Source organism: Pimephales promelas, chromosome 3 (assembly GCF_988280905.1).
Source record: "Pimephales promelas chromosome 3, fPimPro1.hap1.1, whole genome shotgun sequence".
In the NCBI taxonomy this organism is placed as follows: Eukaryota; Metazoa; Chordata; class Actinopteri; order Cypriniformes; family Leuciscidae; genus Pimephales; species Pimephales promelas.
In genome coordinates this window covers 34852458-34875390 of record NC_142771.1, presented here as the reverse complement: position 1 = coordinate 34875390, position 22933 = coordinate 34852458, and the positions used below count along the sequence as shown (strand labels likewise).

General features: G+C 38.0%; 1 protein-coding gene across 5 annotated transcripts in view; it reads left to right on the top strand.

The window, feature by feature from the left end:
* Positions 1-22933, top strand: part of camsap3 (calmodulin regulated spectrin associated protein family member 3) — a 58966-nt gene that overhangs the window by 22108 nt on the left and 13925 nt on the right. For 4 of the 5 annotated variants that reach the window (XM_089128784.1, XM_089128783.1, XM_039686300.2 and 1 more), the window contains exons 2-5: positions 2703-2968; positions 18378-18518; positions 22359-22445; positions 22679-22711. In XM_089128784.1, coding sequence (XP_088984910.1) covers positions 2703-2968; positions 18378-18518; positions 22359-22445; positions 22679-22711 — 527 coding nt within the window. The remainder of the gene's footprint in view (positions 1-2702; positions 2969-18377; positions 18519-22358; positions 22446-22678; positions 22712-22933) is intronic. The other variant, XM_039686299.2, reaches the window with a different exon arrangement.

Genomic DNA, 22933 nt, shown 5'->3' with positions numbered 1-22933 from the left:
GGAATCCGTTTTAATGTTTTAATAACATATTAATCAAAAGCAGTTTTTATCAGTTGAATTCATTAGACTTCAACAATTCAATAATAATACATTTTTTACAATAAATAGGGCCCTATGAAATGTTTTGTGCTGTCTTTTTTTGTACTTTTTATGGATTTATGATATAATTATTGTAATACGAGTTTATTATCAAAAATGGTGGTAATCAATTCAAGACGCTAATAATCCAACTAATCTTTTAAAACGTAATCAAATGAAAAAAAATGCTGGGTTGTTTTAACCCAAATTTGGGTGAAATATGGACAAATATTGGGTAAAAATGTAATTGAAACATTTAACCCAGTGTCTGAGTTTGTTCATATTTGACCCAAAGATGGGTTAAAATAAACAGACCAGCATTTTTTAGAGTGTTCCTTTAATTTGTTTGCCAAAAAGTGCTGGTTTACTGCTACAATTAAAAGATTGTAAAAGATTGATATTAATTGTGTGATCTTTTAAAATTAAATAGTTTAAGATCATGATTATTAGTATTACTTTGATAAGCACAGTAGTAATATATTTGTGCCACTTAACATTGATTACTGAAATCAAGGCTGTGTGTGAGAAAGAGAGAGCCAGACAGGGTGGATCTCTCCTATTGTACGGCACATCAAACGCTCTGCAGACGTCGCACACCTGCCTCTTATTGGCTCCACAGACCTCAGCCCTGAACTGCTTCGCTTTTGAAGCCATCCCGGTGTGTGTGGCTTTCTGAGACTGGGCTCTGTGTGTGTGTGTGTGTGTGTGTGTGTGTGCTCAGCTGTGGTGCATCCTGGGGAAAGTGATGTCAGTGTTGCCCAGAGAGCCGATTATTGGAGAGGCAGCGAGTGGAAGCAAACCACCAATTAGCAGAATTGGGACCAGGAGTGTCTTCACCATCTCATCTACTGAGTGTCTGTGGTGTTATGGGCCTGGCGACATGCGTGTTCGCGTGTGTGCGGTTTGTTGAACTCTTGCTCTGCTCACTCGATCAGATGATTTGGGCTGTAGGGCATTTCGTCATCACTAGACTTTACGTGTCTTCCCAGGTTGTTCTAATGTTGTTAACGAGTGTTTATGTACACTGCCATTCAAACGTTTGGGGTCAGTAAGATTTGTGTCCTATTTCAAATGAATATTATTCTTTGAACTTTCAATTTTTTTCAAAGAATCCATTACAAACATGCATTGTGGTTTCCAACATTGATAATACCTTACCTGAGTATCAAATCAGCATATTAATATGATTTCTGAAGGATCATGTGACACTGAAGACTGGAGTAATGATGCCATTTGATTTGCCATCACAGGAATAGAATGCATTTTAAATTATATTAAAACTGAAAATTGTTATTTTAAACAGTAATACATTTATAAATTATTAATAAAGTAATACAAATTATTATAAATGTATAAATTATTAATAAAGTATTAATTTTTTAAATAAAATGCATTATTATTAATATTACAAATAAATGTTGCCTTGATGTGCTTAAGATCGCACTTATATCTAGCTGACCCCATACAATAAAATACTGATAAATAAAAAAGTAATACAAATTATAAATGTATAAATTATTAATAAAGTATTATTTTTTTAAACAAAATGCATTATTATTAATATTACAAATAAATGTTGCCTTGATGTGCTTAAGATCGCACTTATATCTAGCTGACCCCATACTATAAAATACTGATAAATAAAAAAGTAATAAAAATTATAAATGTATGAATTATTAATAAATTATAAATTTTTTAAATAAAATGCATTATTATTAATATTACAAATAAATGTTGCCTTGATGTGCTTAAGATCGCACTTATATCTACCTGACCCCATACAATAAAATACAGTTCCTAAAAAAAATCAAAAAAATCACTTCATTATCAAAATCACTTCAAAATCACTTAAAATAATAAAATTACTTCCTTGTAAAAACACAAAAGTCATGTTTAGACTGATTATACTATTTAAAAGCCCTCGGGACATGTAAATGCCTTAAACGCTGTTAAAATTGCATGCAAAAGTATACCATGATAGCAGCTGAAAATTTACATCTGTTGATCAGGCTTGCCATCATGACACAACCTATTTTTTGGGCTTATTATTAAGCATAAAGATTGCACATGTAAATTCTCTTAGAATTACAATATTTAATTATAGCCAGTTTTATTATTTAATTATAGCCTACATTTGACTTGTATTGCCCTAATAACTTTAGAAAATCATGAAAATAAAAAAATGACATGACAACTTATCGTTATAAAATCATTATTTATTTTATTAAAAGTTAAGAATTCAGGATTCTTTATTAGTACCATAGCAACGCTCAACTTCCGCTGGCTTTTCGCAAGAGTTTTTTTGAACGCATCCGGACACGATTTTCTTCGGCCACGTTTCGGACCCATTTGCATGCGATCTGCGAATCTCCATAGGAAATGAATAACTGCCGGTCATTTCGGAGCCGTGTCGGAACTGATTTCAACTGCCAGTGAGAAGGCGGCTTTACACATTGAGTATTTTAGCACATGTGAGCGCTATACGGACGAATCAGCACTTCTATGATAGATTTTAACCTGTTGTATATTGTACCACATAGGCTACTGTTTTAATACGTTGTGTACAGTATATACCATGTAGTATGCACTCTGAAACATGTCCTGTTTCTCTCTCTTGCCTGCAGAGAACGTTCCAGTGGAGCTGCGAGAGCCGTTCTACTGTGATCAGTATGAGCAAGAACACCTGAAGCCTCCCGTCACGCGCCTGCTGCTGTCACCTGAACTCTACTGCCGCGCTTACGGCCTGCTCCTGGGGGGAAGCCCGGGGGCCGAGGGGCCCCCCAAAGACATTCCAGCGCTCCTACAGGTCCTGGGCAGGAAGGGCTTGGCACCCAAAGACCAGAATGCCCCAGTGACCGAGGCCGAGCTCCAACTGAAGCCCATCAAAATGGTAAGACGTATGTGTGGAGTCAGCACATTCCTGTCTGAGTTATGTGCAGAGCTGAGTTTCATTAAACAGCCATATGGAGTTGATACAGTAGCTTTTGTATTTCAAAACCCAGAACTGCTAATTCGATGCTGTCGAATCGAATTTCAGCCTCAAGGGCTCTCATGTGCACCACATTAATATCCTTCCACTAATGAACCGCATGGGAGACTCGACTATCAATCACGATTGATTCTAATGGTAGCTAAGGTAAAGAGTTGATAGCCCAGTCACATGACATTTATGCAGTGTTTTATGCAATACTCATTGTTTCAAAGCAGCTTCACATTAATTAACAGGAAAATAGCAGTGTTAATGAAGTAAAATTAATCAATTATGAAAAGCAGCAGCTGAACAGAAGATATATATGTTGATTCAGTTCAGTTCAATAACTGTCAATGTTGCATCAATTATGATTTAGTTCAATAAGTGTCGAATATGCAAAGTTAGTGTCCTTATCCAGCTCCAATTTTGTTTTCTTCGGATAGTGTCAGCGCAGTTAGATAAGTAATATTGGTCCCACTTTATATTAAGTGGTTTTAAGTACTATGTACTTACATTGAAATTAAAAATTCAATACAATATAGTTATTGTGTACTATTTTGAAAATACCTGCATGTAATTATAGCTGTAATTAATAAATGTAATTATGTTTGTATTGTAATTACACAGTTGACCCTTCCCTTACACCTTAAAGATGAACTGAACTGAAATTTGAGAAAAGGTGATATAACAGATGTATTTTATTTATTCTCATTGGTACAATTTTTAAAATGGCAGAATTTGTTAAAAGGGATAAAATGGTACATTAAAAGTGTTGTTTTTGTTACACGGGCGCCGCCATGTTGGATTTCAACGTTCGACTACGTCACTGGCATGGTAAGCCACTCCGCTGCCTACCCGCACCAGCAGAACAGCTGTAGCTTGCAAACAGTCTGAGGCTAGCTGACATGGCTGAGGAAACAGATTTTTTAGCGACACACTATTTAGAGATGTGTACTTTCGTCAATGAGTACATGAAACGTCTGACAATGCATGAAATGTTTTATTTACACAAGTTACAAGTTCAACACATCACGTTAACGTTACTCGAATCCTTGATATTCGGGTGAGGCGGAAAAGATCCCTGATGTATAGTTTACTGTAAAGGATGGGATTTTCTCCTTCCTAAATGCACCCTCGCCCATAGAGTGAACTGCCAGTACGCTGTTAATCTAAACAATCTGAGAAAAGTGTAACAAGTTAGCCCAGCCGTCACCTATTCGTAAAATACCCTGCTACTTATGGGGCGCTCGCGTCTCAGCTCGGACATCCATTAGAGACAGCATAGCCTCCTTCAACACGTTTCTCTCACCGAACAGCATCCGAAATGAACGGTGCATGGTGATGCATTTTTCGCCGATCAATAAATGTCCATGTTGACCTCTCTGCAACAGATCGTCTCCGTGCAGTGTCTATGCTCCACAGCGCTCGCGCCCACAGTCACTTTCCCCCAAACGATCCTGTACTGCAAGTGAAGCCTGAAACTGATCGTCCTCCATGTGGTGGTAGTCAGACACTACCGGCCTGTCCCTCACGGGCTCAAATGCGTAATCCATGCCGTTAAAAGTGCTCATTTTCGTCTGTGTATACAGGACCTACAGCTGTTGTCTATGGCGCTCCGCGGGTCCTACCATGCCAGTGACGTCATCGGAACTGCCAGCGCAAACAAGCGCAATTTTGCGTTGCTTAAAAAAGCTATATTAATATATATTTTAAAAAAATGTTTAGTGTAATTTACTTTTAATTGTCATAAACAACACGTTTTCAACGTCGAAATTTTTCAGTTCAGTTCATCTTTAACCCACCCTTAAACCGACCCATACAACCACACCTGACCCTAACCTTACCTGTATCACACCTCAATAGCAGCAAAAGTGTTTTACAATACAACCTGAACAAAATAAGTATGTAAGTACATAGTACTTAAAGCCACTTAATATAAAGTGGGACCGTAATATTAATATTTATTCATTTTCTTTTAAATCCTGATCCTCTAAATACTATTCGCAGTACACTTACGTATTGAATGAAATGGATTTTAACTATTTATTAAAGGGCCTATACAACCTGGTCACTCCATGTGTTTTACTGGTCGAATAGCTATCCGATTTGTTCAAACTGTTCCATGTACACTTGACCCCTTAAATCTCTGCAAAATTAAAGCTACAATACCTAAGATTTTATGCCACTAGAGGGCACTACATTCAAAGCAACAACAACGGCTTTGCTCGATGACGCCGTGGAGGAACGCGGAATGATGGGAACTGTTGTTTTCAACTCCACCGTGGATAAATCAGTCAGACGGGAATCGAAAATTAGTTGTCATGGATGAGGTAAAGTTCGATTTCTATAACTGTTGCGTTTAATGACATGCTTGTTTTTCATTAAACTGAAATAACCGCAAGAAAAGTAAGGCTTAAAAGTAAATTATTTATCACAGATGTTAAGGGAGAGCCGGGACGGTTGAAACACTTTTCAGATAAACGTCGTTTTCTAAGATACAGCCAACAGTTCACATTCCGAGAAGTATTCGCGGTGAATGTGACCTTACGATTTTTCACATCATATGCATAGACAACAAGACAGTCTAACAATAATACTCATTGTTTTGCATCGTTTACTGACATGAAATTTGAATACAGAACACGTGTTACTCACCTGTCAAGTAAAACACGTGCAAGATCAGCGTCTCTTTCTAGTTAGAGTTTTTCACAAAGTTCTCTCCATTTAGGAAATGCCACACCGATGTTGAGCTGGTTTTATTTCTCTTGTCCCAAATTCTTCTTGGGTCGTTTGGTTGACCCGTTCGTTGACGTTTGCGTTTATGAGACTTGTCTTTGTCGACAGGACCAGGTGCAATCGCTAAAGAATAATTGTGCTCCATTCCATAACAAACGCGCAAAACCAGCTGACGTTTGTTGCTTGATAGACGCTAACGCACTACTACAACTTCTGCATTTGTCCAGGACTACACACAGTACGAGCGGAAACCGAGGTAACGCGGATATGACGCGATTTACTGGCGACTCCCAGCTCACCCCTACTCACACGCCCCGTTTCCTTGGTTAAAATCTCGCCATTTAAACATTGTTTGAAACATTTGGAATATTGTAAGTTATCATCTTAACTAAATATATAACACTGGCCTTGTGATTTTGGGATATTTTAATGCAAAAATCGTAGGTATTCCACCTTTAATATAAATCTGCACTATAAAAGAGTTCATGTCAACAAAAGCAACAGATATGTTCTGCATTTCATTTATATCTGCTAATTTCAAGATTAAAGACCGGAAAAGGAGAGAGAGTGGCATTAGCACTGGTAAGGTAATTTAGTAATTAGGCTTTTAGAAATCGTATCTGTGTATTAGATCAGTGTATTAAAGGGTAACTAAACCCCTGGTCAGAGCCTGACTCCACCCACTGGCAATATTTGAAAATGCTGAAAAAGTGGGCAGAGCCCAGCGGAGATAGAGAGGACGAAATAGATGCTAAAACACTCTCCTGATCATTTTCAATACTCACAATACCAATTCCTGACTCCCTACAGTGGTTTTTACCACACAAGATGGTTTTTATCCCGCCAAGGGCGTAGCTCGCGTGGTGAGCTGAAACCTGCGTACCATCCAATGGGAAAATTCTACTGCAGTAGCCACCGTTCAACCTGAAGAGGGCAGCACTAAGACGTTTTTACACCATATATTGTAGAAATAAAACACTTTTTAAACAAATATCAAAAAAGTTACTCGAATCAATGACTGGTATTAATAAAGATCCATTCTTACAGATCATTAACTAAAAAAAGTTGGTTTAGTGTTTAGTTGCACTTTAAAGTGAAAGCAGTGTAATATGTACAGTGCCTACTGCTATATATGCTGCTAATATGGAAAACTGAAATTCACTCAATGCTCTTGAGTGAATAACTTTAGTAGCTTTAATAAGAATATGTTTCTTTCTTGAATGCTGCTGTTAAATGATCTGGTGAGGAAATAAAAATGGCAGACTGTACAGCTCACTCAGGGCGGGTCTTAACTAATAGGGCGGAGTCCACCTGCAGTTGTGGGCGGGACCTGCACAATGTGACACACATTCTAGAATCTGCAAAAGGTTTGTTCTGAGACACTGCTTATGATTTATGGAGATTAATAAAAGAGGAGTTGGTTGTGTACATGCACTGCCGACACACATTTGTTCAAACACCTTGTAAAAGTGAATTTTGCATAATAGGTCACCTTTAATGTACTGAAACTGGAGGACCAAATTTAAAGGGATACTCCACTTTTTTTGGAAATAGGCTCATTTTACCACTCTCCCAGAGTTAAACAGTTGGGTTTTACCGTTTTCGAATGTATTGAGCCGATTTTTTTTTTTTTGATATTTAAAAGAATATCAGTAACTAGAGAGTTTCTGGTCTCGTTGACATCCATAGTATATTTTTTTCCTACCATGGAAGTCAATGAGACCAGAAACTGTCTGGTTACTGATATTCTTCTAAATATCAGAAAATCGTCTGAATGGATTTGAAAACTGTAAAACTCAACTTTTTAACTCTGGGGGAGTGGTAAAATGAACAAATTTCCAAAAAAAAGTGGAGTATCCCTTTAAATATGATTTTAATTGATGACCCATGGCAAAAAATGTTGTCTGGGTAGGGACCTCAGATGTGTGTGTCTCAAAACCTACTGTGATTTATTGAGCATGGGTGACTCATTACAGTCCACCAGTTCAGATCAATAGGAAATCAATGCTGATTTGGCCTGCCAAAAGCCAAAACCATTTCACCTTCTTGGATCGGGACGGTGGGGGATGGTTTCATTGCAGCACTGGGGGATGTTTTCTGGAGGTGAAGGGGCGACTCCTCTTTATGCTTGATTTCCAGGGATTATTATTGCACATAAAGGATCTCCCCCTCTCCTGCAATTCCCCTGAGTGGATCCAGCTGTAAGGGACGGCACTGTTATTGAGTGAGCCTAAACCCAGGTTCACTGCACTGGGGTGGGTGGAGAGGCACAAACGAGGGGCTGACACATAGTGGCAGGGTCGAGGGATCAGGCCTTAAAACAATAACCAGACAAAAGACAGCAGACCCTGTACTGATGTAGCACTTTCCTCCCTGTTTAGATTTAGAGAGGGTCCTTCTCACAGTTGGATGGGCTTTAATGGACATCAATGGAGCGTTTGATTCTCCTTGAGCTTTTTGAGTTCTTCTAACCAAGAAACAAACTTGGTGAGAGACATCAGTGTTGTCAAATATAAATTTCATGATTGGTGCAGCAGTGATTCCCACTTGCTCATTTCTCTGTGTCAGGTCATAAATTTGCCAACATATTGACGAGGGACTACAAATTTTGTTTTCAAATAGTTTTAAGAAGTTGTGAGAATTTTGGGTATGTCACAATTCACCTTTGGCTAAGCCCCGCCCCCCTTAGTTACTGTTGCTACATCCGTCAAACTTCATCTGCGCTCTGCATGGCTTATGCTGTAACAGCTCTTCCTGCTGAAATGTTATCAAACTTTTATAAAGCAGCAAATAAAGTGTCCGATAGAAGTAGGCAAAAGGGGCTGCAATATGTGTTCGAAGGCTATATTCAAGACATACAGGTGAAACGCAATCAACAACAAGGCATCCAAAATAGAGGCAAAAGCATAACGTTAAGTTACCGGCAGGGCCTGAAATTAACACCCGACCACCTGCCAAATGCGGGTGAATTTTTCTATTGGCGGGTAACACTGTCAATCTACCTGCCACATTGGCAGGTAGCCAATGAGAATTGAGTGATTCATTAGGATTCATTAGGAAGTCCGCCATTGCGTTTGACTTTAGCTAAAATGTGGTGGCACATTACTAAGGTAAAGAGGCCAGCTGAAACAAACAGCCAACAAAACGATGAGGATGAGAAAAAGAAAAGTAAAAGAAGACATTTTAATATAAAGTGGACAATTGGCGGCAATGGCAAGGTTCGTGAGCGGCTGATTCATGACAGCGACTGTTGTTTCGTAACGTTCATGCGATCAGAAGAAGATGAGGCCCTTTTTTGACTACGTTTGGATGTGCGAGTATTAAACTGTTGGTGAGCTGGGATGAGATAATGTAACGCTGACGTAGGCTACAGTACAATGACAGTTGCACAGATGTGTGTGCGTGTGCAACTGTGCATGTTGGGAGTTGGGAACCAGTGAGAAAATATCCGGTACCCGGTAACTTTACCAGTTAAAAATATTTATTTAGTTCATAGTTTCTGAATGCTGTAACTAAAGCTGTCAGGATCTGTCTACGTGACTAAATCAGCCATCAACACAGCCGCGTGTGATTTGTTTACATACGAGCTGCGGTAGGTCTATCTGTTGAGTATATACTATATATATGTTGTGTGAGTGTCAAAATCAATGAATAAAAAGATTTTTTTTTAAAATGTTTGTTCTTAGAGTTATTATTAATACTTGACAGCACTTAAATGTGTATTCTTACAAGTGAAATAACAATATTGTGAAATTCCCGGGGGTTTTTTTATTTTATTTTTTTTTAAAGGAATTTCACAATATTGTTCTTTTTACGAGCCATTTTTTGGCTGAGGCAAAAAAAAAAAAAAAAAAAAGTGGCTGGTAAAAAGTCTCTGTGGCAGGTGAATTTTTAAATCCACCTGCCACAGTGGCCGGTGGTCGAAAAAGTTAATTTCAGGCCCTGGTTACCGGTCACAGTCAAAAAATGAACCACCGCATTTCCTACTAATCGAGACGGAGGCTGGGACTAACAATATCAGGGAGCAACACTGTTCATGCAAAGCTGGGTAGGTCTCTATTCACTTCTATAATCGTTATTACAAAGCAAACGGACTACACGAGTATAACGTTGTATATATTAGCAGCGTGTGCTAGCGTATCAACAACCGGTATGAGAACCGAAATCATAACCTAAAACATTATAAAACGGTCTAACTAGTATAACTTCACACTCACAGTAAGGTTAGAAGTAAAAAAAGATGTGCTTGTTGATCTTTGCTGGGTTTAGCTGACTGAGGACGTCCATATTTAATCCAAACACGACACTTGTCACTGTCAGGATTTGACTTCGGTTTTGGGAAGGGTTTTTTTATGGTTTATAAATGTGTCCCACAAATTTCTCATAGATTCATTGATTATAAGTACAGTGTTCATACTGAAGACTTTGCAAGAGCTTAGAAAGGCTGCATTTTTTTTTGCAGATTTAGCAAAGGGAGACCCTGATTACAGCCCCACAAGTCACACCACTTCATTTTGTTTGGTTCCATTCTCCGCAGTGACCCAATTCTTGCTTTGTCTCGCCCCCGTTATACCCATTTTCAATTCGGTGTAATTGTTTCCAGCCTCGGTTCTCCAACAGAGCCACCTCTGAGTGCTGAGCTTGCCTAATATTGTGTGGTGCTGGAGGCAGGTGAAGGTTCAGCGCTCCGCTGCTTCTGTCTGGGGCTCCCGGCTGCGGGTCCCCTGCTGGTGTCGTGATGCGCTGCCTGTGCTCTGGGCTCATCTGATTCTGTCTGGCTGCTTGTGGTGCGCTTGCCAGGCTTGGCTGTGGGGGCGGCTGGCTGGATGCTGTAGCAGCGGGATGAAAGTGGGTCATGATGTAGTATTAGGATTGAGGCGCAGCAGTGCGAGTGAGCCAACCCCAGTAAACGGCTTTGGAGTCTGTTTTAGCACTGACTATGCATCAAAACTCAACACATCAGCATAATTCCTGCATGGAAAGTAGTGATAAATAACACTTGATGTTCATACGCTAATAGGTCATGGGCAAAGCCACACTTGTAATGCACTTGCATGGTATTAATTTATAATTTTTTTGGACATGCACCTTGGTATTTTTTAGGGATGCACCGATATGACACTTTTGGCCGATACCGATAACCGATAATTCTTTATATTTGAAAGTCGATAACCGATATATTGGCCGATAAATCTAAATCCAAATTTTTAGACAATTTTTGAGAGCCTGATTATAAAAAAAGTCTCCTCATTAAAAGTCAAGATACAAACACAATTATGACGTTCTTATTTTAATATTGTGTAGCCGATATGACAGACTTGCGCTGCACATTTTGCACTTTTTTAAAGTGATTTCAATCATATTTCAAGCAATTTAAAAGCATCATTTTGAACAGTGCACATCTAAAGTGCCTCAGCTGAAGGAAATAATACATTAGTTATCGGCTTTTAGATATCGGCTATTAAAAATTAATTAAAAATGATCATTTATCGGCCGATACCGATAATGTGGCCGATATATCGTGCATCCCTAATTTTTTTATATGGTAGTTGTTCATTAAATTAAAGTCCCATGCTGGCATCTTTACGTAATTGGTGAACTTTGCAACATTGACACTTACTGATCTGAATTGAACTAAATTGAGCTGACAAACACTATTGTCTTCTGTAGAGCTGCTTTAATGATGAAAATGCCGTCATTTCATAACCGATGAATATTGCAACAACACTTATTTTCCCGTTTATTTAGGTAAAGCTCTGTATATTATGAATCACTATACAACTAAATGTGACTTGACTTGATGCAAAAGCAGTTTTTTGTTGGGTCCACTCTGGAATAGGGAAGACGTAATCTCTTTCGAATGAAGAAACATCTGGAGACGCATCGCTCTGACCTCCTGGTTCGCTGTTCACCTCTCTGCAGGTTTGACATTTTCCGCTCGGATGCGGTGCAGAGCCCAGCCCCCATAGAGGATAAAGATCTGTGAAGATTAGTGATAATCTGTGATCCAGACTCGGCGTCATCATCCAGATGAATAATAACAAACCGACATGTCACCTCTCAGTTATGTAGAACTGAATCGAGAGATGACGTTTTCATTTTTATTCATTTTTTGTTTTATTTTTACACTGAGAATTGCCCACAGATGCATTGATTATAATCTGTAAGGATTTTTTATCTGTTGTTACACATGTGTAGTTCCAGGAAAGCCTCAAGTTGCTGCTGCTGTTTTGTTTTGTTTGAGGTTTTCGAGGGGAAATCATGTAATAAATGCTGGAGTTTGTGTAACCTGAACTGGTCAGGGGGATTTGGAAGTTAGATTATTGCCATGTACTGTACTTCCTGAAGTTCCTGTACAGCTGTGAGACTAAAGGAACTGTAGTGTTCAGTGTTTTAGCAATGCTTTGTGCTCTACTCCTTGGTCATATGAATAACACATTTGATTTCCACATTAGAAATGTTTTCAGTATACAGCGCGTGTTTACAGAATGAGTTTACACCATTATGGCTGCCAGGTCTTCCTGTAAACCCCCCCCCCTGCGGTGCCCCTGGCTCTCTTATCCTGCAGTTTGTGGGACACCGAGGGCCGGGGGTTAGAATAAGAGTCCGTTTTCCCCCACTGTTACAACCACCACAGTGAACTTTGTTTTGCTGTGTCCTTCCAGGAGAGTATTTTGGCAGTTGTCGCTGGACTGCCCCGGTTTGTGGTGACAGCAGAATGTCATTAAGGGTAGCTGGTGTGTTACCTCAGGATTTCCAGCCTCAGCGCTCCAAGCTGTGGTGAGGTGCATTATGGGTCACACTGGTTGTTATGGTGATTTGGCAGGCTGGTCTTGCTCTGTCTTCCACTGTTGGTCCCGCTCCCCTCTCATTAGGGGAACTTGTGATTCGGCTTAGCGAGTCCTGGAGTGTCGGGACGGGAAATCCAAGCCCCCCCCCCCTCCTCACGTCTCCTCTCGCTTTCATTCCTCTCTTTTGTCGTGAACCGCTCTCCACTCCCTCCTCGGTATAATTACTAACACCGCATAACAGTGCAGAGCTTGTGACCTCTGCAGCACGGTCTGTAGTTTCTTACTGCTCGAACAGAAACTGCATTAAATGTGTGTTTTTTCACTTTTTGGGCGTTAATTCTGTGAAAATGTTTTAACATTGTATAAAATAGGGCTGTAGTGCACTCTTACTTCCAGCTAGAAGAATGGTAAAATTAACCAAAATATACAATAAATGTATGCACTACTGTTTAAAAGTTTGAGGTTGGTAAGGTTTTTTTTTTAATGTTTTTAAAATAAGTCACAACAAGGCTTTGTTTATTTGATCAGAAATATTATATTATGAAATTATTACTGTTAATATAATTATTACTGTTAATATTTATATTATTACGATTAACAATATGAATATATAATTGTTTGTTTTATATGCTGATTTGGTGCTCAGGAAAAATTTCTTATGTGAAAATATTTAAGGAAACTGCTATTTTTTTATTAATAAATAGATTATTTTTGATGACTAGAAAGGTCAAAAGAAGTGCATTTATTTGAAATTGAAATATTTTGTAACATTACAAATGTCTTACCTTCATCATTTTTGATCAGTTTATGCATTCTTTTTTAAATGCATTCTTTTGTATGCATTTTTCCCAAACTTTTAAAACTGTAGTCTAAATATATATAAAATTTTTTAACATTTTTGTCCACACTACTGCGTTTTTCCTTTAAAAATGGAGAATTAAAGCGAATTGGTTAAATAGATTAAAATCTCCTTCCAGACCAGCATTTTTATCTGCGTATTAGAATCATGATGAGAATTGATCTCCGTCCACATTAAAACGACTGAACGCGGATCACATGACCATTTACCAACACTGGGCATGCTGGTGTAAACAGGAAACGGGTCATGTGATGGGTGGCTGACGAATTAGGGAAGGACACTTCATGACTGATGACAACCAGTCATAGAGCCGAGCATGAGCCTCTGCGTCATCGTTTCTAAAGTCCTCCGTTTTGTCCCGTCTTCACTAAGGTCCTGTTTACACGAGAACGCTCGCGGGTGAAAACGTAAAAATATTTTATCGGATGTGCCTTTTGTTTACACAGCGATGTTTTGGGGGCTTAAAAACGCAAAAAAGTGAAACCACCCTCCAGAGTGGAAATCTTTAAAACGCTCCTCCGTCGCTACTAAAGGGTAAAAACACAAAAGTCTGCTAGACAGGGAAGGTTGTACGCAGACGTGCGGATTTGGTGTTGTTGTGTGGCAGTGCTCCACATTGCCACCTAGCCGCCTGGAGTGCACACTACATCGAATTTCACACACTTTTGTCATCATATGCACGCGGATTTCCCACCCATAACCCTCGTCTAAACGCAGAATAAAAAGTGATAACGCAACTCCACTTTTGCGTTTTCTCTTCAGATCATTTCCATGTAAACATAGCCTAAAACGTCCTCCGGAGATTCAAAACGCAAACCAGAGCTGCAGCGTTTCTGAACTTCTCTGTTTTAGGTCTTCGTTTTTTTTTTCTGTTTTAGTCTGGACGGGAGGTCCGAACGTAGCAAAAGGTCTCCGATTTTAAACGAAAACGCAGTAATGTGGATGGGGCCTAAGCTTCTTTCTTTGTTGCTTCCATCTCCCTAAACAGTGTGTGACATCTGCCCATGAGCTTTTGTTGTTTCCTCGGTCACACTGTTGCTAATTTTTGTTATTTTTATCGCCACTGAAAACGACAGTTCCTTTATCGTCCCGTTTCAGTGTGCACCAGAACATCTGTTCTTAAACCGGCCCAGAGATCAGCTGAGGCCCTCCCACTGTGGCTTATCCTCAAACACGGGCCCCCTTGCTGAGCCAGTCACTGGAAGCCGAGGTATAAATGCCCTCCGACAGAGCTGCTCCTCCCTCAACACTGCAGAGGTCAGCACTTCAGTTCACGCTCGAAAACACACCACCGTTTGTCTCTGTACTGGACAGGATAAACGCATTTATGGGTGGTTGCGAAGGATGAAATCTGCCTGTATTGGTTGGTACAGATTAGCATTAGCTGTGTATGGTAGAGAAGTGGCCCACATCAGGGAATGTGTTCCTCTGACCTCTTTGACTGTTTGAGAGTTAATGATTATAGCAGACTAAGCGTGGCCAATACGGGGAAAAAGCCAGTGAAGACATTCAGGTGAGGGCGTTTATGTTCACGAAACGGCAATGGATAACACAACCGTCGAAGGCAACGTATCGTGCGTTCTATTGATTTTTGTCCGAGTCTTTTGTTTTCATCTTTAAAAGCATGAAAAATGTCAAATGGCACTCTGAAAGCATCTGGCGTTGCTCCAGCTGATAGAATTATTAAGTTTGGCCTTGTTTGTTTCAATAAACCAAGAGGAAATCTGTTAGTTTTGACCTTGAAAAATGTCCCGTCTTTACTGAAAAAAAAAAACTCACCCCCTGGCTTATTTTGACTATGGAAAGAGTGTTCTCTCATATTGACTCAAATGTCCCCTAGTCTTAACAGAGTCGCTCTGTGATGCTCTATGGATGAGTGTCAGTCCGATTTTTATCCAAAATCAAATAAGTTGTATGATTATAATATGATCTATCATCAATCTATCTGTTATTCTGTCTGTCTGTCAGAATTAAGCTTTAGGGACATTACATTTTTTTTTTGTTTGTTTATTAAATTCAGCATAAATGTAATTATTAATACTTTGTATTATGATAAAATATGACTCTGACTAATTTTGTGCAATTAACCTGTACATTTCGTATTGACCAGACTGGCACTCCTAGTGGTTTGGGCCGTGGGTAGTAAACGTCCTCCGGTCGAAGTGTAGAGTAGTTAATGGCTTAACCTTCGTATCGCAGCCAAGGCGCTCTGACTGAGCTGATAATGTGGTTGGGGTGTTTTTAATGGGCTTGGGCGTGAGCGGCCTCACTTTAATGGGCTGGGAGGATGAAGAACAGCACTCATCATCTTTGTCCGCTGTAGGTTATCGTTTCTTTTACAGCATCAGGGATGTTGTTGTTATCGGACGCTGTCAGTGAAAGGAAGATGGGTTTGTGAAAAGGGGTGAGACGCTACCAAAATATTAATCGTTGATTGACATCAATAAGTATCACGATTATTAATAGAAATTTCAATACCACTGGAAATTATATAAGATATGTGATGTGATATAATTATTATTATTTGTCCCAACTGATTCCATTTTAACTGTGAAAACTAAAAGAATTATGACGATAATTATGCTTTCGTTGTTATTTTGGGTGTTGGATCTGTCATTATTGCATCTTTGTTGGTTTTGTGTGTTTAGTATCATGCAAGCAGAATTAGTATTAATAGATGATAATAATAATAATAATATTAATAATAATAATAGACAAAGAGAGAAAAATGTGTTATAATTGAAGGTAGATTATATCTGGTTTGGGCTAGTGTGTATATGTATGTGTGTATGGCTGTGCAAAAATTAATTGCGATTAATCGCATCCAAAATAAAAGTCTGTGTTTACATAATATATTTGTGTGTGCTGTATAGACCATTTCACAAGATGTAAACAACACTGGTCCAGAAGCACTTCCTGTTTCAGTTTTTTGACACTACATAAAAGCTGGGATAAAATACAACCAACAGAACATTTAAAACTGAATCAAAAAGTTAAACAAACATCTTTAAGATGTTTTCTTTACATGTGAAATAAAGAAAACAGTTACAAACTGAAACAGGAAGTGCTTCTGGACCAGTGTTGTTTACATCTTGTGAAATGGTCTATATAATTATTTTGTATATATAAATACACACATGCATGTATATATTTAAGAAAATGTGTTATTCATATATAAAATATTTATATAATATAGATAATGTATTTATATATATATATATATATATATATATATATATATATATGAAGAGTTCAGATGCAAAAGCCTCTAAGTGCCATTTGAAATTTTCTTCTAGAATGATGATTTTTATCAAGCTTGTATATTTAAGTTCAGTAATTTCACTTAAATGGCAATGATAATTACCTATTAATTGTTATTTAAGTGAAATTACTGAACTTAAATATACAAGTTTGATAAAAATCATCATTAAAGAAGAAAATTTCAAATGGCATTTAGAGGCTTTTGCATCTGAACTCTTCATATATATATATATATATATAGAATTTAAGCGCAAATAATTTATAAATATATACATGCATGCATAGGTATTTATATATACAAAATAATTATATACAGCACACACAAATACAATATTATGTAAACACGGACTTTTATTTTGGATGCGATTAATCGCAATTAATATTTGTATATATATTATATATTATATAGGGACATATAGGGATATATATTATTATAATATATATATACAAATATTAATTGCGATTAATCGCATCCAAAATAAAAGTCTGTGTTTACATAATATATTTGTGTGTGCTGTATATAATTATTTTGTGTGCATTTTACCAACATAAAATGACAAACAACAGAAAAATTAAAGGAAATATATATATATATATATATATATATATATATTGCCTTTAATTTTTCTGTTGTTTATATATATATATATATATATATATATATATTTCCTTTAATTTTTCTGTTGTTTGTCATTTTATGTTGGTGAGGTCATCTAATTTGTGAATCTTGTTTATAGGAATGGGGTAGGAGTTTATAAGATTTTTTTTCTCCTGTTCTTTTTTGTCATGGAATGTACTTTGTGTTTGTTGGATTTGTTAAATTGTTCTTGTGGTATTTTGTGTTGCATTACCATGAAAAGAGAATAGAAAATAAATGAAATGAAATGAAATACACCAAAATGCCCAGTTTGACCGACAAAACACACACACAGACGCCTCATTGACCATGTGCACAAATTCACTCAAATTCTTCATTTAGCATTCGCAAACAGCTGCGATTTATTTTGGTATAATTACAATTGACTTGTAGTAAAACTTGGTACCAAAGTACCAGTATTGTTGAAAAGTTCCCTTTGTTGGGAATATGTTTTGCACCCTCACATTGAGAAACCGCCACACACACACACCCACACACACAGCAACATAAATGTGGAATGCTGGAGTTTGGATTTGCAGTCCCTATTGAGCGGTTCTGCAGCACTGCCCTGTATCCTTGAGTCTGTCATACATGACTCATACTGCAATATATCAACGAGAGAAACGGAGGGAGGGGAACAATACTGCTGCAACACTTAAAAAGAGAAAAGAAACAACAGGAAGTCAGTTCTGAATATTGATCCATTCCTTGCTGCTTACTTGCGCAGGGCTTCAACATTGCGTTATGCAGCAAAACACAATGCACAAGCATATAAATCATGGCACGTTATTTTCTTTTGCTCCGAGTCATTCACTTGGTGTACTGTATCTCTCTCTCTCTTGAGCGTCACCCACACTTTTGCAGAAAAATATCTATTCAATAGAGACTGGTCCTGCATCATTAGTAAAGGCCTTGCTTTCGTAGGCTGTTCTGAATGTTACCAGACAGCGCGATTACATTAAATGCATTAGACCAGTGTTCGTAATGACAGCTGTGTTTCCTCCGTGCTCTAACACTGCTGTTTGTCTCCTCTGATTCGTCCAGAGTGCCCACTTGGAGTTGATAGATGCCTTAATGGCGGTGGGTGCCATGGAGACGGTGAGCACAGTCTTGGCAAGTGGCGGATCAGAGCTGCTGGGTACAGATGCAGCCTGGGACAGAGCCCTGCTTTACTGGGTGAACACGGTGAGTTTTGTATAGAACCACAGCCACACACTTTCTGGTAGCTCAAACAACTCTCATAAACCCACGGAAGCACATTCACACATCATTTAAAAGAATAGTAAAAACAAAAATGTGTACCATCATCATGTACTCAATCATACTGTCATACTCAATCAAACCTCTATGACTGACCACAAAATATGTTTACCATAATATGCAATATTCCAAATGTCTATATCCGTGAATAACACTAATGCCTGGTTCAGATTACACGATTTTTTTTTGTCTGTTATGATAGTCACTGTGACAGATTATGCGATTTTGACTCCTAAAATCTTGTCGTGTCGTGGACAAGACATGTCAGACTACACGTTGCTTCCTACACGTTGCGTCTTTAACGAAAGGCACACTATACGACAGAGCCGGCTTCAGACCGCTTTTAGCAGGGGGGCATTTATTTTCAATGGGTGGGCACTAGGTAGGTATGGGGACTTTTTTTCCGATATTAGATATCCTATATTTATTATTGCTACTGCCTTTTCTGTTAGCTATTAACATGAAGTAATGCAACCCACACAATAAACACATAAAACATTACACATTGTTGCAAGACGAGCGACTCTTAAGAAATTTGATCAAGGGTTAAATAGGCCTATACAAAAAAAAAAAAATTGCAAGAATTCGTAGCCTTAAAAAAGCATCATGTAGTTACCTTTATCAAATAAAACCTTTAACACCTTTAACAAATAAAAAACACCCACAACATACACAGATATTATTCTACAATTTCCATTTACAAGAAAATATAGGCTTAAACACCTGTTTCTCCACGGTGGGAGTGAGTGACATTTCAGGACAATGGGCAGCGCAAAAACTAGGCCAACTAAACTATTAGTTTCATCGCGTGACAACACATAGTGAACATTACAGTACATGCCAGTTAGCCTAGATAAATAGCTACACTTACGACTCGGACTCGACTGTCTTTGGTCTCGGTCTCGACTACAACACTGCACGGTAGAAGCACCAAATACCAAAGCCGGGCTGTCGTTGTCTTGCTGTATGGGGTAATCGATGTGTAAGGAGAAACTGTGGTATTGAACCATTTTCTAATTTCCATTTTTGGAGAGTTTTCATCTGTTTGCTTTGTTTTGAATGCAGGAAGATCGCGCGGTCGCACCAACTGAAAATCATTTCATTCAAGAATTAACGTGCGTGATTGGGAGGGCGGCAGGGGGGTTTCCTCACAGCGTCACACTGGTTTTTATGTTGGCTTTATTGTATTTTCACTTTTCAGCTAATGAGCCGTTTGTAGACATATATTTGTACTATTTCTCACTGAAATGTGAATTAAATTAAACTGATATTATTTTGTAAATTATATCATAATTCAATTTGGGGGGGCACAAAATACATTTGGGGGGGCATTGCCCCCTAATGCCCCCCCATAGCGCCGGCACTGCTATACGAGAGGATTTAACGAAAGGCGAAACTAGTAGCGAGTGACTTCCGGAAACGAACGTAAAGTAAACAAACAATGGATGAAGCGGTGAGTGTTGTAAAAAAAAGTAAAAAAAAAAGAAAGAAAACCCGACTATGGACACGTTCCTGGATTGCTCGGCATTGCCTTTTCAGCGTGAGAAATACTCTGTGAGCGTGTGAACTGGTTGAATTGCGTGTGTCTCACGGCCATTGCGTGAGACTTGAGAAACCTGCTCGAAGAGGACAGTATGGGCTGTCAATCCTCCAAAGAGAACTTGAGGTAAAATATTTGTTTTCTTATATATTTTTACTTCTAGTTTTAACGTCAGCACGTTTTGAAAGTTGTGTACGGAAAAGCTTGTGCTCCTGTTGGTCAACCTCATACATGTGACGGAACCGTCGTGAACGACTGTTAAAGAAATTAAACATGCTAGTCTTTTTGTCGTGATGTCGTGAAGCATCGCAGACGCGACGTAGGTTGTCGCCCACTATGACCCACTATACGAGATGATACGATCGAATCTTGCGTCCCGACGCCCGTTGTCGTTTACGAATCCCCACGACACCCTATGTCAAACGGATCGTGCCAAAATCGGGCTAAAATCGTGTAATCTGAACCAGGCATAAGTCTCTAAGAAATAAATCTCACACTAAGCTATCACATTGATTCAGAAAACTTGGAATATAGTCAAATTAACTTTTATAGTGCTTTTTTTTTTGTCTTTTTTGGAGATATTCATCTCCATTCACTTTAATTGTGTGGAAAAGCACTTAAAATATTCGATTGAATATTCTGTGTTCCATAGAGGAAAGAAGGTCAAACAGGGTTGGAGCAACATGCAGAATTTTTTTTTTTTTTTTTTAATTTTCATATAATACAAATATAACAACTTCAACCACGCCCCCCCAAAAAAATAACAATAAAAAAAATAATAATAATAAAATAAAAAAATAAAAAATAAATAAAAACTAAGAATAAAAATAAAAAAATAGCAACAACATTAGATAATGTATAACATGCATAAAATAACAATTACAAAAGATAAAGAGAATGACAAAAATAAGGTTAAAAGTCCAGAAAGTTACAATGTTCCTTGTAATAAAATAGGGCGAAGAGAAGGTTCCAAAGCATCCAGATATGGGGTCCAGACTTTGTAAAACTGGCCTGTTTTCCCATGTAATACGTAAGTAAGGCGCTCCAGGGGGATCAACTCAAAAATGATCTTGTACCATCCTTTAAGGGAAGGAGATTTATCACTGATCCAATTAACCCTTGTGCTGCATTAGATTTTTAACACCGTTGAGTGCATTAAGGACCAAAAATGGCCACATATTAAACATTGCCTAAAATATTATATATTATATTATTATTTTCCACTTTTACCAAGTTAAATCTTTTAACCAGCATCAGTCCTCATCATAACTACCAAATATGTATTCAATTTCAGGATTTTAACCCTTTAATTACCAGTTTTGTTTGCGAAACCATCGATTTGTATAAGAGGAAAAAACACAAATTCAATTATTTTCAATAAACTAAATGCAAAGAGAAAACTTTAGATTTGGATTATCACAGTCCCACTTTGCAAAAAATCCCACTTAGCGCGTTAGAGACCAAAAATGGCCACCTATTAAACATTGCCTATTGCCTAAAATAAGGTGCATTTCCACCCATAGGGAATAAATATGTAGTGACGTCATCTGGTGGAATACACTATATAATGCAAATATAATGCTTTTGCTTCAAAATGAAAGGATGTTTGTGCAAAAATCATGTTTCATGTATTACTGACAGCCTCAGATTTAAACAACGTTTTAATGGGTTTCAATGGGCCATTTTTGGTCTTTATGGTGCTGAGTGTTACTATTTGATCTACACAGTGTGTGTTATACATATTTTGCAAAATGGGATCACATTTTTTACATGTATCCAAAAAGTCACAATTTTGCCAAATTTCATACCATTTGCATTAAAACAGCCAAAATGGTCAAAGAAATTAAACTGCAAAAGACCAAAAATGTCCCTAATGCAGCATAAGGGTTAAGTAAAATATTTTCCTGGCAGAAAAGGAAACAATATTATACAATTTCTTATTAGCAGATGAAGTAATGCAACTATTTGGTATAACATGCAGAATTTTAATTTTGGAGTGAACTATACCTGTAACATTTATATTTGACTTTTTACAAGCATGCGAACCCATAATACAGTTCACAACATTATTGGTCCTAAAATAGAACCTTGTGGAATACCTTTACAAAAGACTGGGTGTGGTCTTCAGAAAATAAAGTCACATGGACTACTTTGATGTTTACTTTTGATTTCATTTCATTGTCATAACTCATAAGATGTTTTTTGTCTTGTTTTTTTGTGTGTAGCTGAACCAAAAATTGAAGGAACAAACAGAAGGTACACAAAATGACACCTCTCAGCCTAGTACTGAACCACAGCCTGTTCAGCCTTCGGTAAGAAACGCTCATAAACAAACATGACTTCAGACTTGCTCACAAAAAAGCTCAAAGTCCACATGTGTACACTAACTTGACCCCTACACTTCTACAAAACAGTCACTCATTTCCTTAGCAGCACTGTCTTTTTCCTCAAGGTCTACTTTGCTGTCAAAATACCTGTCCTGTCCTCTTGCTGCTTCTCCTCCTGCCTCTTTCTCTTCTCATGTTCCTTCACTTCTTTCTGACAGTGTCCCACCCGCTGGTACTGGAAACTTGTTCCTGTAAGTCTCTCTCTCGTCTTCCATTCCACCCTACTTTCCTCCATTTTCCTGTCCTAAATCCATATAATGCTGTCCTATTTCGCCCCCTGCTGACTGCAAAGGTTACGTAGATGGAATTTGATTCCTTAGACCTTTTTGGGCTCAATTTTAGCAAACCCCCACATGTTATAACATTGGCAAAAAATACATACGATAATATGGTCAAATATTGGATTATTACCA